At 35.1% G+C, this 13,186-nt stretch overlaps 1 protein-coding gene across 2 annotated transcripts; it reads left to right on the forward strand.

The window, feature by feature from the left end:
- The first annotated feature begins 73 nt into the window (after positions 1 to 73).
- On the forward strand, positions 74 to 5,241 carry LOC109169343. 2 transcript variants are annotated; one of them, XM_019318227.1, is made up of 15 exons: positions 74 to 324; positions 900 to 971; positions 1,138 to 1,495; positions 1,589 to 2,053; positions 2,374 to 2,534; positions 2,703 to 2,796; positions 2,890 to 2,961; positions 3,440 to 3,526; positions 3,592 to 3,720; positions 3,794 to 3,952; positions 4,036 to 4,198; positions 4,284 to 4,444; positions 4,522 to 4,683; positions 4,776 to 4,830; positions 4,917 to 5,241. In XM_019318227.1, exons 3-15 carry the CDS (start codon positions 1,142 to 1,144, stop codon positions 5,078 to 5,080), a joined length of 2,226 nt encoding a protein of 741 aa, XP_019173772.1. In that variant the 5' UTR covers positions 74 to 324; positions 900 to 971; positions 1,138 to 1,141; the 3' UTR covers positions 5,081 to 5,241. The 2 variants fall into 2 exon arrangements, with proteins under 2 accessions (XP_019173772.1, XP_019173773.1); XM_019318228.1 differs by lacking the exon at positions 900 to 971.
- The last annotated feature ends 7,945 nt before the right edge of the window (positions 5,242 to 13,186 follow it).

Here is a 13,186-nt window from a genome sequence, read left to right on the forward strand (position 1 = left end):
AACTTTATTTTCAGGTGTAGTTGGAAGGTTTATTTCACCCTTATATTCCTTATAGACGGCGGTTTCACGTAAATCCTAAACTGTCCAAATTTTTTGACAAAATTTTCCTTCATTGCCTTAGCCGTGTATTCTCCTGTGCCGTCGTCTCTACTCCCTCCTGTCGCCGCCGTCTCCATCGCAGTTGCGCCGTCTTCTCCACGGCAGCCCATCGCCGTCGTCTCCAACGCAGTTGTCGCCGACGTCTCTACTGCAGCTGTCGCCATCGACTCCACTGCGTCCCAGTCGTCAGGAATTACTGCCCTACAGGTTCCAGATCTGAGAAACGTAAGTTCTATATTGAATTTAAGCAATTATGTGTAATATGGTTGTGCAAATGTGTGTATCATACCTTTAGTATGTGGGTTAATAGAGTAACATTTAGAGTTATGGATTGAGAAAGCTACTGGCAACCACCATGAGTTGAAGTCCATATTTTTTGAAAATGTCGTGTCTTGTGTGACCTACTGGAAAACACCTCCTGAGAGTAATATAAAGTTGTTAAACATGACTGCCTTGCAAGGCTAATAACCAACCATTCAAAATTTACAGAGGAATAGGGAAAATTAAGGTCATAAGACACGTGTGTTGTGCTCATTGATAACAGTTCAAAATGATATTAAATGCTGTCCTTGTTCGCGCAATACTTCTCATTTTATAACATTGCAGTTTCCAATATACAGAGTTTCTCTGTCAATTTTGTGATTTGTTGTAGAAAGACTTGCAAATTCATTAAATATTTCTTTTGTAATTATATTTCAATAAACTTTGTTGACTCAAATAAGCATATCCTTCTTAAAATCTTTTTTTTTATTTTTTATTTTTTATTTTTAAATAAGATAACTTAGTTGTTGTTGTTATAGGTTATTAGCCCCATTCGTGGTTTCTTCCTTGACGTTTGTAACTTTTCAGTTTTCTTTGGTTGGTGCATTGAGGTAAGATCTCTCTTCTTTTTGTTTTTTTTTTTTTTTTTTTCTTGCTTTCAGCTTTCGCTTGTGCATCCGGTGATTGCCCACACCGTGGTCTGTATTTAAATTAGTACAATTGTTCTATAAATCTAACGCATATATCTTATGTTTTTTATATTTGTTTTCCAAACAGGCACATGGAAAATTCAAATGATCCTTCTGTTTATACTACTACTCAGGGTAGTGATAGGACTACTTCTCTTTGTAAGAGGAAGAGCGACATCATGGGCGTCACTCAAATGTACAAAATTACTAATAATGATGAAAAAAATGTGCACCCGCATTGTTTGTCACGCACAGGGTATCAGAAAATGGAGGAAAAAATGATGAAAGAGAAGTTGAAGCAACAAGAAGAAGCTGCAATGTCTGACCCGTCCATAATAGTTTCAACTCCATCTCCACCACGCAGACACGAAATGTGGAAAAGAGCTAGAATGGATGATTCGGGAAATTTTATCACCGAAGAGAGTAGATTGGTTGCTGAGAAAGTTGTAAGTAAAGTTGTAGTTATATTTACTAATTATATATTGAATATGTTATTTGAATCAAATACAAATACTTAATATGTGGTTTATATGTTATAGGATTCTTTAAAAGTGGCATCTTCTCAAGGAGAATTCACACAATCCAAACGAACAGATATATTGCCTTCTGCATTGGAAAAAGATGAGCATCCGGGTCGTGTTAGAGTCGTGGGACACGGAACTGGAGTAAGGGAGTTCTTTGGGCCTTTACCACGCCATGAAAACTTAGTACCAATTGACAAAGTCCAACATATGATTAATAATGCCTTAGTTGAACAAAAGGAGGAGTTTAGAATTCAAATGAGTGCAGAAACAAATGGTTTGAGAAAAGAAACAAATGATTTGAGAAAAACCTTAGCTGAGATCAACTCTCAAATTCTAAAGCTTATGAAGACATGTAAGCAATTGCAAATGAGTATTTTAGCTCGTCTGGTAAATTCAGGAACAGAGAATAACGTTGATCCTTCTCACCTATCAAAGGGTGAAAAGGGCAGCTTTCCAGACCCGTTTGCTAATCTACCAGAGGTAAATATTATTGTTTCTATTATTTTTGTTGTTGTTATTGTTGTTGTTATTTACTTTTAAAGTTCAAATCATTCTTTGAATGTTTGAAGTGCCGTGGATTTGGTAGGTTTTATTTGGATGAACCCAGTAGACACATAGTGGCCATTGGAAGAGTTACTTACTATTAAAGTTCAAATTTTTCTTTGAATGTTCGGCTTGACACTGCTATATATATATATATATATATATATATACACGCAACATATGTTTATAAGTGAAACCAGTACTTTATTGTCTATATTTGAATTTGATATTTATATATATTGAATTACATTGTATAGGAAGATCTATTGAATCAACATGAACAAAGTTTAGGCAAAAAAAAGTTGAGTGAGGTTGAACTAAGCAGTTTGGCATTCTTGAAGGAGAGTGGAATGCCTGAGCTTGATGTGCACACGTTGAAAATCATTGTGCATAGCTACCTCAATTCTCTTGCAGATGAGTAAGTTGATGGTTGTTGGCTTTATTTAATATTTTAATATATGAGGTTTAGTCTCTTACTAAGCTGTTATTCGACTTTAATAAGAATATGACTATCTAATTTTTTATCTGTTGGCTCTATTAAATAAGGATATGGCCGTTATCTGATTTTTTGTTCTATGTTTTATAGTTGGGTGACAACTGCAGATAAACATGATGTTTGGTTTGTTAATAAGAGCACCTTAAGATCTTCTATGGATTATGATTCATTATTTGATGATAAGGTTAAGATCTTTTTAACTCGTATCTTCTCTTTTTGTTATTAACTTTTAAAGTGATATTTGAATTTATAAATTCTATCTTTTTCATTATTGTAGGTGATAAACATTTACTTGAAGTTACTCCAGAAAGAATATAAGGATTATGCATTTGTTAACTGTCAACTCTGGGTAAGTTATAGTATTCTTGAATTACTTATTTTCTTTTATGATCATTTTTCCCTTTGTGATTGCCTGGAGACTAAACAAAAATACAAAAATTGAGGAATAGGGAGAAGAAATTCAACAGGGAGTTGTAAGAATTTCAAATAAGGGCAAATATTCCTCCAGCCACCATAGCTTGCCGCACCATTTCAAGCTCACTGCTTGCAGACAAGCAGGGTAAGATGGGAATTTATTTGTGATGGCCTGGAGACTAAAATAGAAATATAAAAATAGAGGAATAGGGAAACGAAATGAAGTTCAGCAGGTAGTTTGGGAAGAACTCATGCTTCAAGCAGTGTCGTTTTAGTGCCCTATCCCTTAAGCTGCAACTTTCTTACTCTGTACTTTAGAACTTTGGCCCTGCTTCTTCACTACTTGAATTAATCTCTCCTCCTTGTTCATTACACCCTTGAGGCTAACAAAATTATTTGTGCCTTGCATTTAGACCATGAGCTTCTATAAGCATCCCAAGACAAATGCGATGTTGTTCCTTGATGAATTTCCTAGGGAGAACTTCAAAGCAGCAAAAAAGGTAACCACGTGTATTATCTAAGTTTATGCCATTATTAAGTTTGAGTCTAAACCTTTTCTTTGCAGATTTTTGTACCAATAAATTTTGAGGATCATTGGTTCTGCGTTTTTGCTGATGTTGAAGAGGAGAAAATTTATGTCTTGGATACTATAGGGAGATCCGAATGTTCCTATACTCCAATTAAGGAACTTGCAGTACGTACAGTCTTAGTTACTATGTATAACTTATCTTAGTATTTTTATTTATTTATTTATTTATTGGGTGTAGGGATGGAATGTTAATGAGCTGACTAGCAAAAATATACAATGGACATATTATTATGTCAATGGATACCCAAAGCAGAATGATGCTGTCAGTTGTGGACCACTAATGCTAAAATTTATGCAGAGCTGGGCAATGGGATGCCAACCTTCCATTCCATATCCAGTATGAAGCCTAAAACGCATCTTGTATGATAGTTTTTTTTCCCCTTTAATATATATCACAGGGCTAAAGTTTTGTATTTACAGGGTTATAATTTCATAGCAAAAGAACTTCTTATTTTGGAGATTGCAATGCAGCGGTTATTAAGTCCCTTTGAGCTTGAAAAGGAACTTTCTGATCTGGAAGCGCAGTATAAACCACCTAAGAAGCTTCTAATTTTTGATTTGAATGGAGTGCTTGTTTTAACAGGTTGACTAAAAATTCTAAGCTAATTTATACATATATATATATTTATCTGGCAAACTGATTAGATTTGTTTTGTAAAATGAATCAGTATATAGAAAAATGCCTATGCGTCGACCATTTTATAAGGAGTTTTTGAAATTTTGCTCAAGACACTTCACTCTTGCTGTTTGGTCATCCAAACAAAATATCAATGGTATATGTCGAAAACTGTTGTCTGATGTGGAGGGTCTTTCTTTCCTGTTTCAGTGGGTAAGTTCCTCTTTAACCTAAAAAAAATCTATCTCTTGGTAAAATTTTTGAGTAATATTTTCCTTTTTATTATGCAGAATCAGAGTTATTGCTCCATTTCAACTGAGGGTGTCAAGGGCAATCCAAAAAAAAAAATAATGTTTAAAGATTTAAATAAAGTTTGGGAAGAGTATAAAGAATTCAATCCATCAAACACTGTACTCATTGATGATTCTCAGTACAAATCTTTTTTAAATCCTGTAAGTATAGCAACTTTGTTTTATTATGTGATGTATTATTCTAATTTGATCTAGCTAATGATACTCTTTTTATCTTTTCTTTCTCCATCTAGGATCATAATTTGATCATCCCTATGACGTATAAAGGAGGTCCAGATAACTACTTGGGTAAGAATAATTGTTCTAGTTCTGTATTTATATTGCTAGTATATTACTCATATGGTTTAAGTAACAAGAAAATCAAACACTTGCAGATCCAAACAATAAATTTGTTAGTTACTTGGAGACTTTGGCTGCAGCAAAAGATGTTCAAGAACACATCAAAAGCAGTCCTTTTGGCGAGATTGACCTTGAAACTAAAGCAGATGAAGAGTGCTACCGAAATTCTGCCAAAAAAATGAAACAGATCTTGAATTGATATCAAAAATATTAATAGCAGTCATGATGAATTGGTCAAAAAGTAAAGTTTGTCTGTTGAATCACACCAAAAAGTAAAGAGAGGCATGTTATCTCCTGCATTAGTGTCTATTAAATCTGAAATTCCCAACTTTTATCCACATTTCTCTGAATTTGATTGCTGTACAGGTATATAAGCTGCCTGCTGATCGGATTTATGCCCACTTATTTTGGGGGTGATGAGAAGTCTGGTCTTCCAGCTGACACTGACGCTAAAGAACTCTGGCTCAAGCTTCTTCCCCCTGAAGTGTTTTGCCTTTTGTAGTCTCCGTTGAAACCATAGGAACCTATTCTAATAGCATATGAAACCATATACATAGGGATTTGAGTAGTATGTATTTATATAGGGCAGTGTATTCTTAAGTAAAATATTGAGTTTGTTGATATTCTTTCAGTTAATGCAAGAATTACAAAACACAAACTCAATGGTTCCAATTATCTAGAATGGAAACAAACCATTAAAATATATTTGTGTAGTATTCACAAAGATGCCCATATGACTAATAACCTACCTGAGGATGAAACGGTTGTTATACTGTGGACCATGGTTTGAAAACGGCGCCATTTCTTTAAGTAAAAGAAATGACCGCCGTTAAATTTTAACAAATCCCGTATTTTTGGTGTGTTTATAATAAAATGAAACTATAGTGTATCTAAAATAAAACTTGATAACTTGTCTTGCACATATTGTGTTTATATTATCAAATGAAACTGTAATTGAATTGAAATGATACTTTAGTTGTGTTGAAATAAAACTGTCGTATGTCTAAAATGAAACTGAATAACATGTCTCACATATTGAGTGTATATTGTCAAATAGAAGTATAGTTGAATTGAAATGATACTTTAATTTTGCTGAAATGAAACTACAGTATATATAAAAAGAAACTGAATAACATGTCTCACATTGAGTGTATATTGTCATATGAAATTGTAGTTATATCAAAATGATACTTTAGTTGTGTTGTAATGAAACTATATTGTATATAAAATGAAACTGAATAACAATTTCACATATTTGAAGTGTATATTGTCCAATGAAACCGTAGGTGAATTAGAATTACAATTTAGTAGTGTTGTTATAAAACTACAATATGTATAAAATGAAATTCAATAACATGTCTCACAAAAATAAGACTATTGTATGAATAATGTCGAATGAAACTATAGTTGAAACAAAATGAAACTTTAGTTGTGTTGAAATGACACTACAATGTATATAAAATGAAACTGAATATGTTATACAAACAGAACTAATTACGCGGAACGGGTGCCGTTTCTTTTCATTAAAAGAAACGACACTTTGGACCATGGTCCACAGTAAAATTTGCTAGGATGAAAAGGATAAACAAATTGGTTGGGTGATGATGCCAAATTATTTCTTCAGATGAGGAATTCCATTGATTCTTAAGTCTTTGGTTTTGTCAGTCACTGTGAGACTATTAAAGAGCTATTAGATTATTTAGATTTTTTTTTTAATTCGAGTAAGGGCAACATTATTCAAATATATGCCGTTTGTAAGTCCTTTTATCGGGTCGAGATGCTTGATAAACCTCTGCAGACATATTTTATGGAATTCAAAAAAACATATGATGCTCTTAATGAATTAATGTCATTCACATCGGATACCAAAGAATAGCAGAAGCAACGAGAAAAGATGTCTATAATGAGTTCTTTAGCTGGACTCCACCTCGGTTAGAACCGGCCAAATCCCAGGTGTTGTCTAGTGAGGAGCTCAAATCTCTATCCGATGTTTCTCTAGAGTACTACGCACAAAGATTTTTCACCCTCCTCAGTTGAGTAGTGTGCTTGTGAGTAAGAAATCAAGGGGAGAGTCGGGGAGGCAGTCTTACCAAAATAGGGACACTCATGGACAACATTCAAATACAATAGTATGTCACTATTGTCAGAAACCATGTCATATGAAGAAGGATTTCCGAAAGCTTCATAATAGAAATCAGGGAATAAGTTTGCAAACCCAAATGCTAATTATGAGAAAACGGTTTTAATCTTTGCAGATGACTATGCTACGTTTCTCAAATACCAAGAATCTTCATCTTCTACCTCAATCGTAGACACTTCCACCTCAGGTAATCCCAATACTTGCCTTGTCTCTTCAGCGTCCAAGTGGATTATCGATTCAGGTGCCACGGATCATGTCATGTAATTCTTGCCTCCTATCTACCTTTCAATCTTCTCCATCCACATCCCATGTTACTTTTGCTGATGGATCCACATCTAGGGTGCTTGGGATTGGCACTACTAATCCAACTCTGGAGCTCCCGTTATCATCTGTTTTGAGCCTTCCCAACTTGTCTTTTAATTTGATTTCTGTTAGTCAAATCACTCATGCTTTGAATTGTGTTGTAACCTTTTTCCATACTCACTGTGTGTTTCAGGATCTTGCGACGAAGCGGATTATTGGTAAAGGACATGAGTCTGGTTGTCTCTATATTCTTGATTCTTATGTTCCAGGGATTATTGCCTGTTTTGGGATGGGTAGTCCCTTGGAAGCCCATTGTTGTTTATGTCACCCTTCTTTACTCTTGTTAAAAAAGAGGTGTCCGCAAATTCGTAATGTATCATCTTTAAATTGTGAGTCTTTTCAGTTTGCTAAACATCATCGGGTTTGTTTTGTAAAACTACTGTTTCGAAATTATCAAGTATTTTTCCTTATTATGATCATACAAGTTATGTTAATTTCCTAAAGTGGTCTATATTTCTTTTTGATATCTTAACTTGTATTTAGAATGTGAATTAAAAGACAAGCATGTAAAACACATAACAAAAGAGAAAAATGACTAGAATTAAATATGAAAATGCGTATTAGGAACTTGTCTAAAATTAATTCACGAGTCAATTTATTTTCCTAGAAAATATTTGTTAAACTCATCATGACTTTGTCAAATAAAATTGAGCAAAAATATTTTTTCAAAAGACTTAAAGCCAATGACGAAGTATAGGATTTTGACATTATCAAAAGGGGGGAAATTGTTAGGAATATATTGTAATAGATTTTGATATGCCAAATTGTATTTTAGAATCCCCAATTTTATTTGTTAAGTCTAGGCGTGTCATAGACCATGAAAGGAAAATTAACAAATATAGAAAAATGGAAAATACGAAGAAGGAGATGTATGCATATGATATGTATACTTAACTAAGCCCACATGCCCCAACTCAAAGAAGAAGTCATACTGATGATCTCATACGAAGAAACGAGAAGCAAACGAGATTGCATGAAGCTATGGAAAGAAAGAAATACATCAAGGAGAATGCTACAATGACTAATAATCTGTACAAGCGAAATAGATGAAAGCTTGATGTATAAACCCCAAGGTTCAGGTTCGAAACTCATTCTCTATAATTTTATAAGGCAAAATTAAAGGAGCCAAAATCAGCTCTATGAGATGAAGTAGGAGCTGAGGTTTCAAAAGTAATTCGAAACTCAAAAGTAATTCAAAACTAAGAAGGAGATGAAGTAGGACTTCGAAACTAAGAAGGAGATGAAGTAGGAGCTGAAGTTTCGAAACTAAAGAAACTAAGAAGGGAGCTGAAGTTTCAAAAGAGGTTTCGAAACTAAAGAAGAGATGACGAAGTAAGAGATGCGGTTGGAGACCAAGTAAGAAATGCGGTTTGCAAGTCAATAAGATGAAGTTAGAGATGCAGTATGAGATGAAGTACAAGGAGAAGTTTGCAAGTCAAAGTCAATAGAGATGAAGTTTCATCAAACTATATATAGTAAGAGTTGAAGTTAGAGAAGAAGTTTCAAAGGCTATATATAGTAAGAGCTGAAGTTAGAGATGAAGTTTCAATCAAGGATTGAAATCTCACCACCAGTATGAGACCAAGATCAAGAGATCTCATTGGCCGAAACAACTTTATCAGTAACACAAACAACTTCATCAGTAACCCATACACAGAGATTAAAATACTCAGAATATGAAAGTCCCAGAAGGCATGATCTACATCAGAATTATTTTAAGAGCACCTTCACGTGAAGACACGATCTGCATCAGAAATATTTTAAGAGTCTCTTCACATGGACAAAGAGCTAAGCAACGACTGAATTATCTCAAATGTCAGAGATATTATTTTTAATAAGATCTTCTGAAGAAGCTACAGATCCTCTGCAAAGGCTACAAGAATTCAAATGTGAGATCTACAATTCAAATTTGAGATTGTCTTTTTCCAACGGACAAATTCTCAAAACCAGGTATAAAAAGATGAAGATTGAAGCAGATGAAAGTACTTCCAACACAAGCAACGAACAGATTCATACGAACAAGTGTTATACTCAAAAGTGAGAAAATATTCAAGTGAGAAAAACACTCAGAGCTCAAAGAGAAAATATTCAAGAGTGTTTAAATTCTTCATCATTGAGAGACTTACTGCATATTGAAAATCCATTCAAGAAGTCTCAAAGTTGGAAGCTAGTGAAACTTGTTTTTCTACAAACAAGTGATACAGCAGTGTCGGAGGCACTGGGCGTGATTAGTGCGGGCTTTGTGATCAAAGCACTAGATCACGGGATACGTCGAAGACGGGGGGAAAGTAACACGGAGTTGTGAAATCCTGGATTGTCACACGGAGCTGTGAGATCCGAAGCAGCAGTGTCGGAGGCACTGGGCGTGATTGGTGTGGGCTTGGTGATCAAAGCACCAGATCACGGGATACGTCGACCGGATCGTGGAAGATGGGGGAAAGTAGCACGGAGCTGTGAAATCCTAGAAAGTAGCACGGAGCTGTGAAATCCGAAGCAGCAGTGTTGGAGGCACTGGGTGTGATTAGTGTGGGCTTAGTGATCAAAGCACTAGATCACGGAAATTCATTGTATCTAGGAACCAAGAAGTGGTGGATATAGTGAATTGCTCTTAGACGATAAGAGCAAGTGGAGTAGGGGGATTACATCACCTCCGAACCACTATAAATTGCCTTGTGTCATTTACTGCTTTATTTACTTACTGCTTATCACGTGGATATACTTGACACAATCACACAACACTTACTTTATTATTCCGCTATGCACAAGACTCTAACAATCTAGTTAAGAGTTTTGGTTTCTCTATCACCTCAACAATTGTTGTATTCGCGAAAATGGTTTAAAAGTCTATTCACCGCCCCTCCCCCTCTAGACTTTTACCACACCCCCTTTGGGACCAACACAAAATAATGGCATAGCCATTCGGCCTACTCGCTCGCGACACGAGTGTAAGGCTCTCAACTTTGACCCCGTCATGGATCTTAGCTATCACAAACCATTTCGAGAATTTCCATACAACCAACTGCACTGGCCTACGTAAAGACGTAGCCTTTGATGGACTTAGCGTCCTTTGATATCCGTGCTATACTTTCCAAGTACAGCTAGATATCCCACGTAGTGCAGTCCAAAGTCACGAGCATACCTTAAGTATCTCATAACTCTCCCTATTGCCTTCTAGTGCGTAACACTAGGGTTACTCGTATGTCTACCGAGTTCATTAACCGCTAAGGCAATATAAATTTGTCAATACTACCTTGAAGATTAAATCTGTCAATCCCATGCATTCATGTCAAATTCGAATTTAACACGTTCAAGGTAGTATTGATCATTACTACCCACGATGAGTTCATCGTGTATAAACAAACAGTGATATCACCGTCTATCTTACGCAATACGTAGACTCACTTGTCACTTTTATTTATACTAAACTCGTTAGCCATCATTGCATGATAAAAACCTCACATGCCAAATACTAAGGCAATTGTTTCGAACCATACAATGATCTCACCAATTGCACACTTTCTTTTCATAGTGTGGAACCACAAACCCTCAAGTCGTTCCATGTTTACTAAGAAGGTGATACATTCATTTCGATGAACTTCCAAGTCTCGCTAAACGGCTATGGAAAGTGTCTTACTAATGGATTTTATTCTCATCACGAGAGAATATATATATATATATATATATATATATATATATATATATATATATATATATATATATATATATATATATATATATATATATATATCGAAGTAACCGTGACACTCACGTTGCATGTAATCTACAATTACAAGCCCGGCCATTTACTTCAATATAACAAAAACCGATTTATCTTCCGACTAGTGATCCACTTAGGATCCAGAGGTTTTACAACCCGGAGGAAGAACAACCAGTTTCAAGTATGATTCTCTAAGATAGAATCTACTTCACTTTTAGTAGCCTCTCTCGGGTTGGTCCACCTGTAGAAGTCACCACTTCTACATACGTTTTCGAGACTCATTTTCTAACAACCATGTCAGAAAATGCAAATTATTTTCTAGTAAACAAGTTAGAATATGCGTATCACATTCTAGTATGTTTGTTAGAAATCTGGACCAAAGGATTTTTCAATCCTAGCTCTCTTGCTACGTCTAGCTTTGAGCTCGGGTTCTCTTTCATACCCTCCAACCATAGCTACGTCGAAATTCATTTTAACGTGCTAGGTCCTTTATTGAACCTTCATAGAAATACATTCTTCGAAGAACGATGAATTTCTTGATTCAATTTATTGCGTTCTTATGTACATCCAAACTATATGACTCGTGTACTAAGAACCAATACACAACTTTGGCAAGACAGCCTCACATTTCAGGCATTAGTAGGAAAACCTCCTACGTACCCACAATTCGTAAGAATTTCATGCGGGTAACCTTATTTAAAAAGGTTCTTACTTGTCCAAAGTATTGTCTCACTCCATATACTTTGAGGTAGACCCGAACTTATCAACGTCTTGATATTTATGTTCAGTAACAATGTTCGATTGAGGTGAATACCCTGTCGTACGCTCGAGTACGATACCAACGCTTGCGCAGAAATCACCAGTAGGTGTTTCATGTTCACCACATCGATCGCTCATAACCGCATTAATCCACGATTAATTTGGTTTTCTCTTTTATTCTTATAAAGAACAAACATGTGTTACACGTTAACACATCTCGTGGGTGCTTAACTGATTAGCCCTCACGAATCCATTCGGGATTGACAGAAGCCAAAGCCACGAATCCATGCTTCTGAGATTTAAGCACGAATTAGTGCTTAGTAATGAAGCACGAATCATGCTATACAAAGCACGAATCATTGCTGCAACTTAAAGCGCTGATCTCAAAGCAATCTTCCATTGCTTTAAATTATAAATACACAACAATCGTTCATTGCTTAATTTATAATTCCAGTGCTGCTTAGCACTAGGATTATTAGTTAATTACACAATTAACCAAACCTCCTTTCGTGCTAATCACATAGCACTTTTACAACGCTAAATTTAATTAGCCACATACGAAAGGTTTAAGCTAAGTAGATTAGCATTAAGACCAATCATAATCTAGCACCTTTATTGCTATTACCAAAGCACCAAATGCTTAAGTTTTCAACACCTAAAGGTGCAGCCACCAAGTGGCCGAAAGTGGCTAATTATGCACTCTACATAGTGCTTAATAGCACTGTTACAGTGTTTTAATTTGCACTTCAAAGTGCCAAATTAAATTGCACTTTCCATTAGTGCTACAAAAGCACTATTCACCAAAACACAGTTTGTCTCAAATTAAATATACTAGTATAATTTGGAATTTTTGATCAAGTTAATTATAACACAATTAACGAGAACAAATCAACCAAATTTTCCGACTAGTTGAATCAAGCTTATATAATCGTTCTCAGAATATTAATTAAAATATTCAACACTTGAGCTGTGACGCTCACGATTATATAGCTATCCCAATTTTTGACAAATTGATCCTTGAAATCCTTATCGTTCTACATGAACCAGAACCGAAGTCCTTTTATGGGATTTCAAACATGTAACACGCTAGTTACATTTCGTTTCGGCCATTAAGCCATTTTTTTTCATTTCCCAAATAATGCTACTTGATGCACTAGGCATCCATATTGAATCTTTTATATATTAAAAATATCACACAAGAATATTTTAAAAATATACAAAGTTCAATACACACAAATGGAACAATTCATTTTATTCAACAATAAAATGTATCACAAGGATACTACACCATTTATTCAAAATAAATAAATAGGAAAATACATTGG

The sequence above is a fragment of the Ipomoea nil genome, unplaced genomic scaffold, assembly GCF_001879475.1.
Source record: "Ipomoea nil cultivar Tokyo-kokei standard unplaced genomic scaffold, Asagao_1.1 scaffold3314, whole genome shotgun sequence".
NCBI classification, from domain to species: Eukaryota; Viridiplantae; Streptophyta; class Magnoliopsida; order Solanales; family Convolvulaceae; genus Ipomoea; species Ipomoea nil.

Bases quoted from the DNA above. Each gene is read 5' to 3' on its own strand.
- LOC109169343 (XM_019318227.1), top strand. From the start codon at position 1,142: ATGGAAAATTCAAATGATCCTTCTGTTTATACTACTACTCAGGGTAGT. The intron at 2,797-2,889 runs GTTAAGATCTTT...TCATTATTGTAG, and splicing joins ATTCATTATTTGATGATAAG to GTGATAAACATTTACTTGAA. The intron at 4,684-4,775 runs GTAAGTATAGCA...TTCTCCATCTAG, and splicing joins ACAAATCTTTTTTAAATCCT to GATCATAATTTGATCATCCC.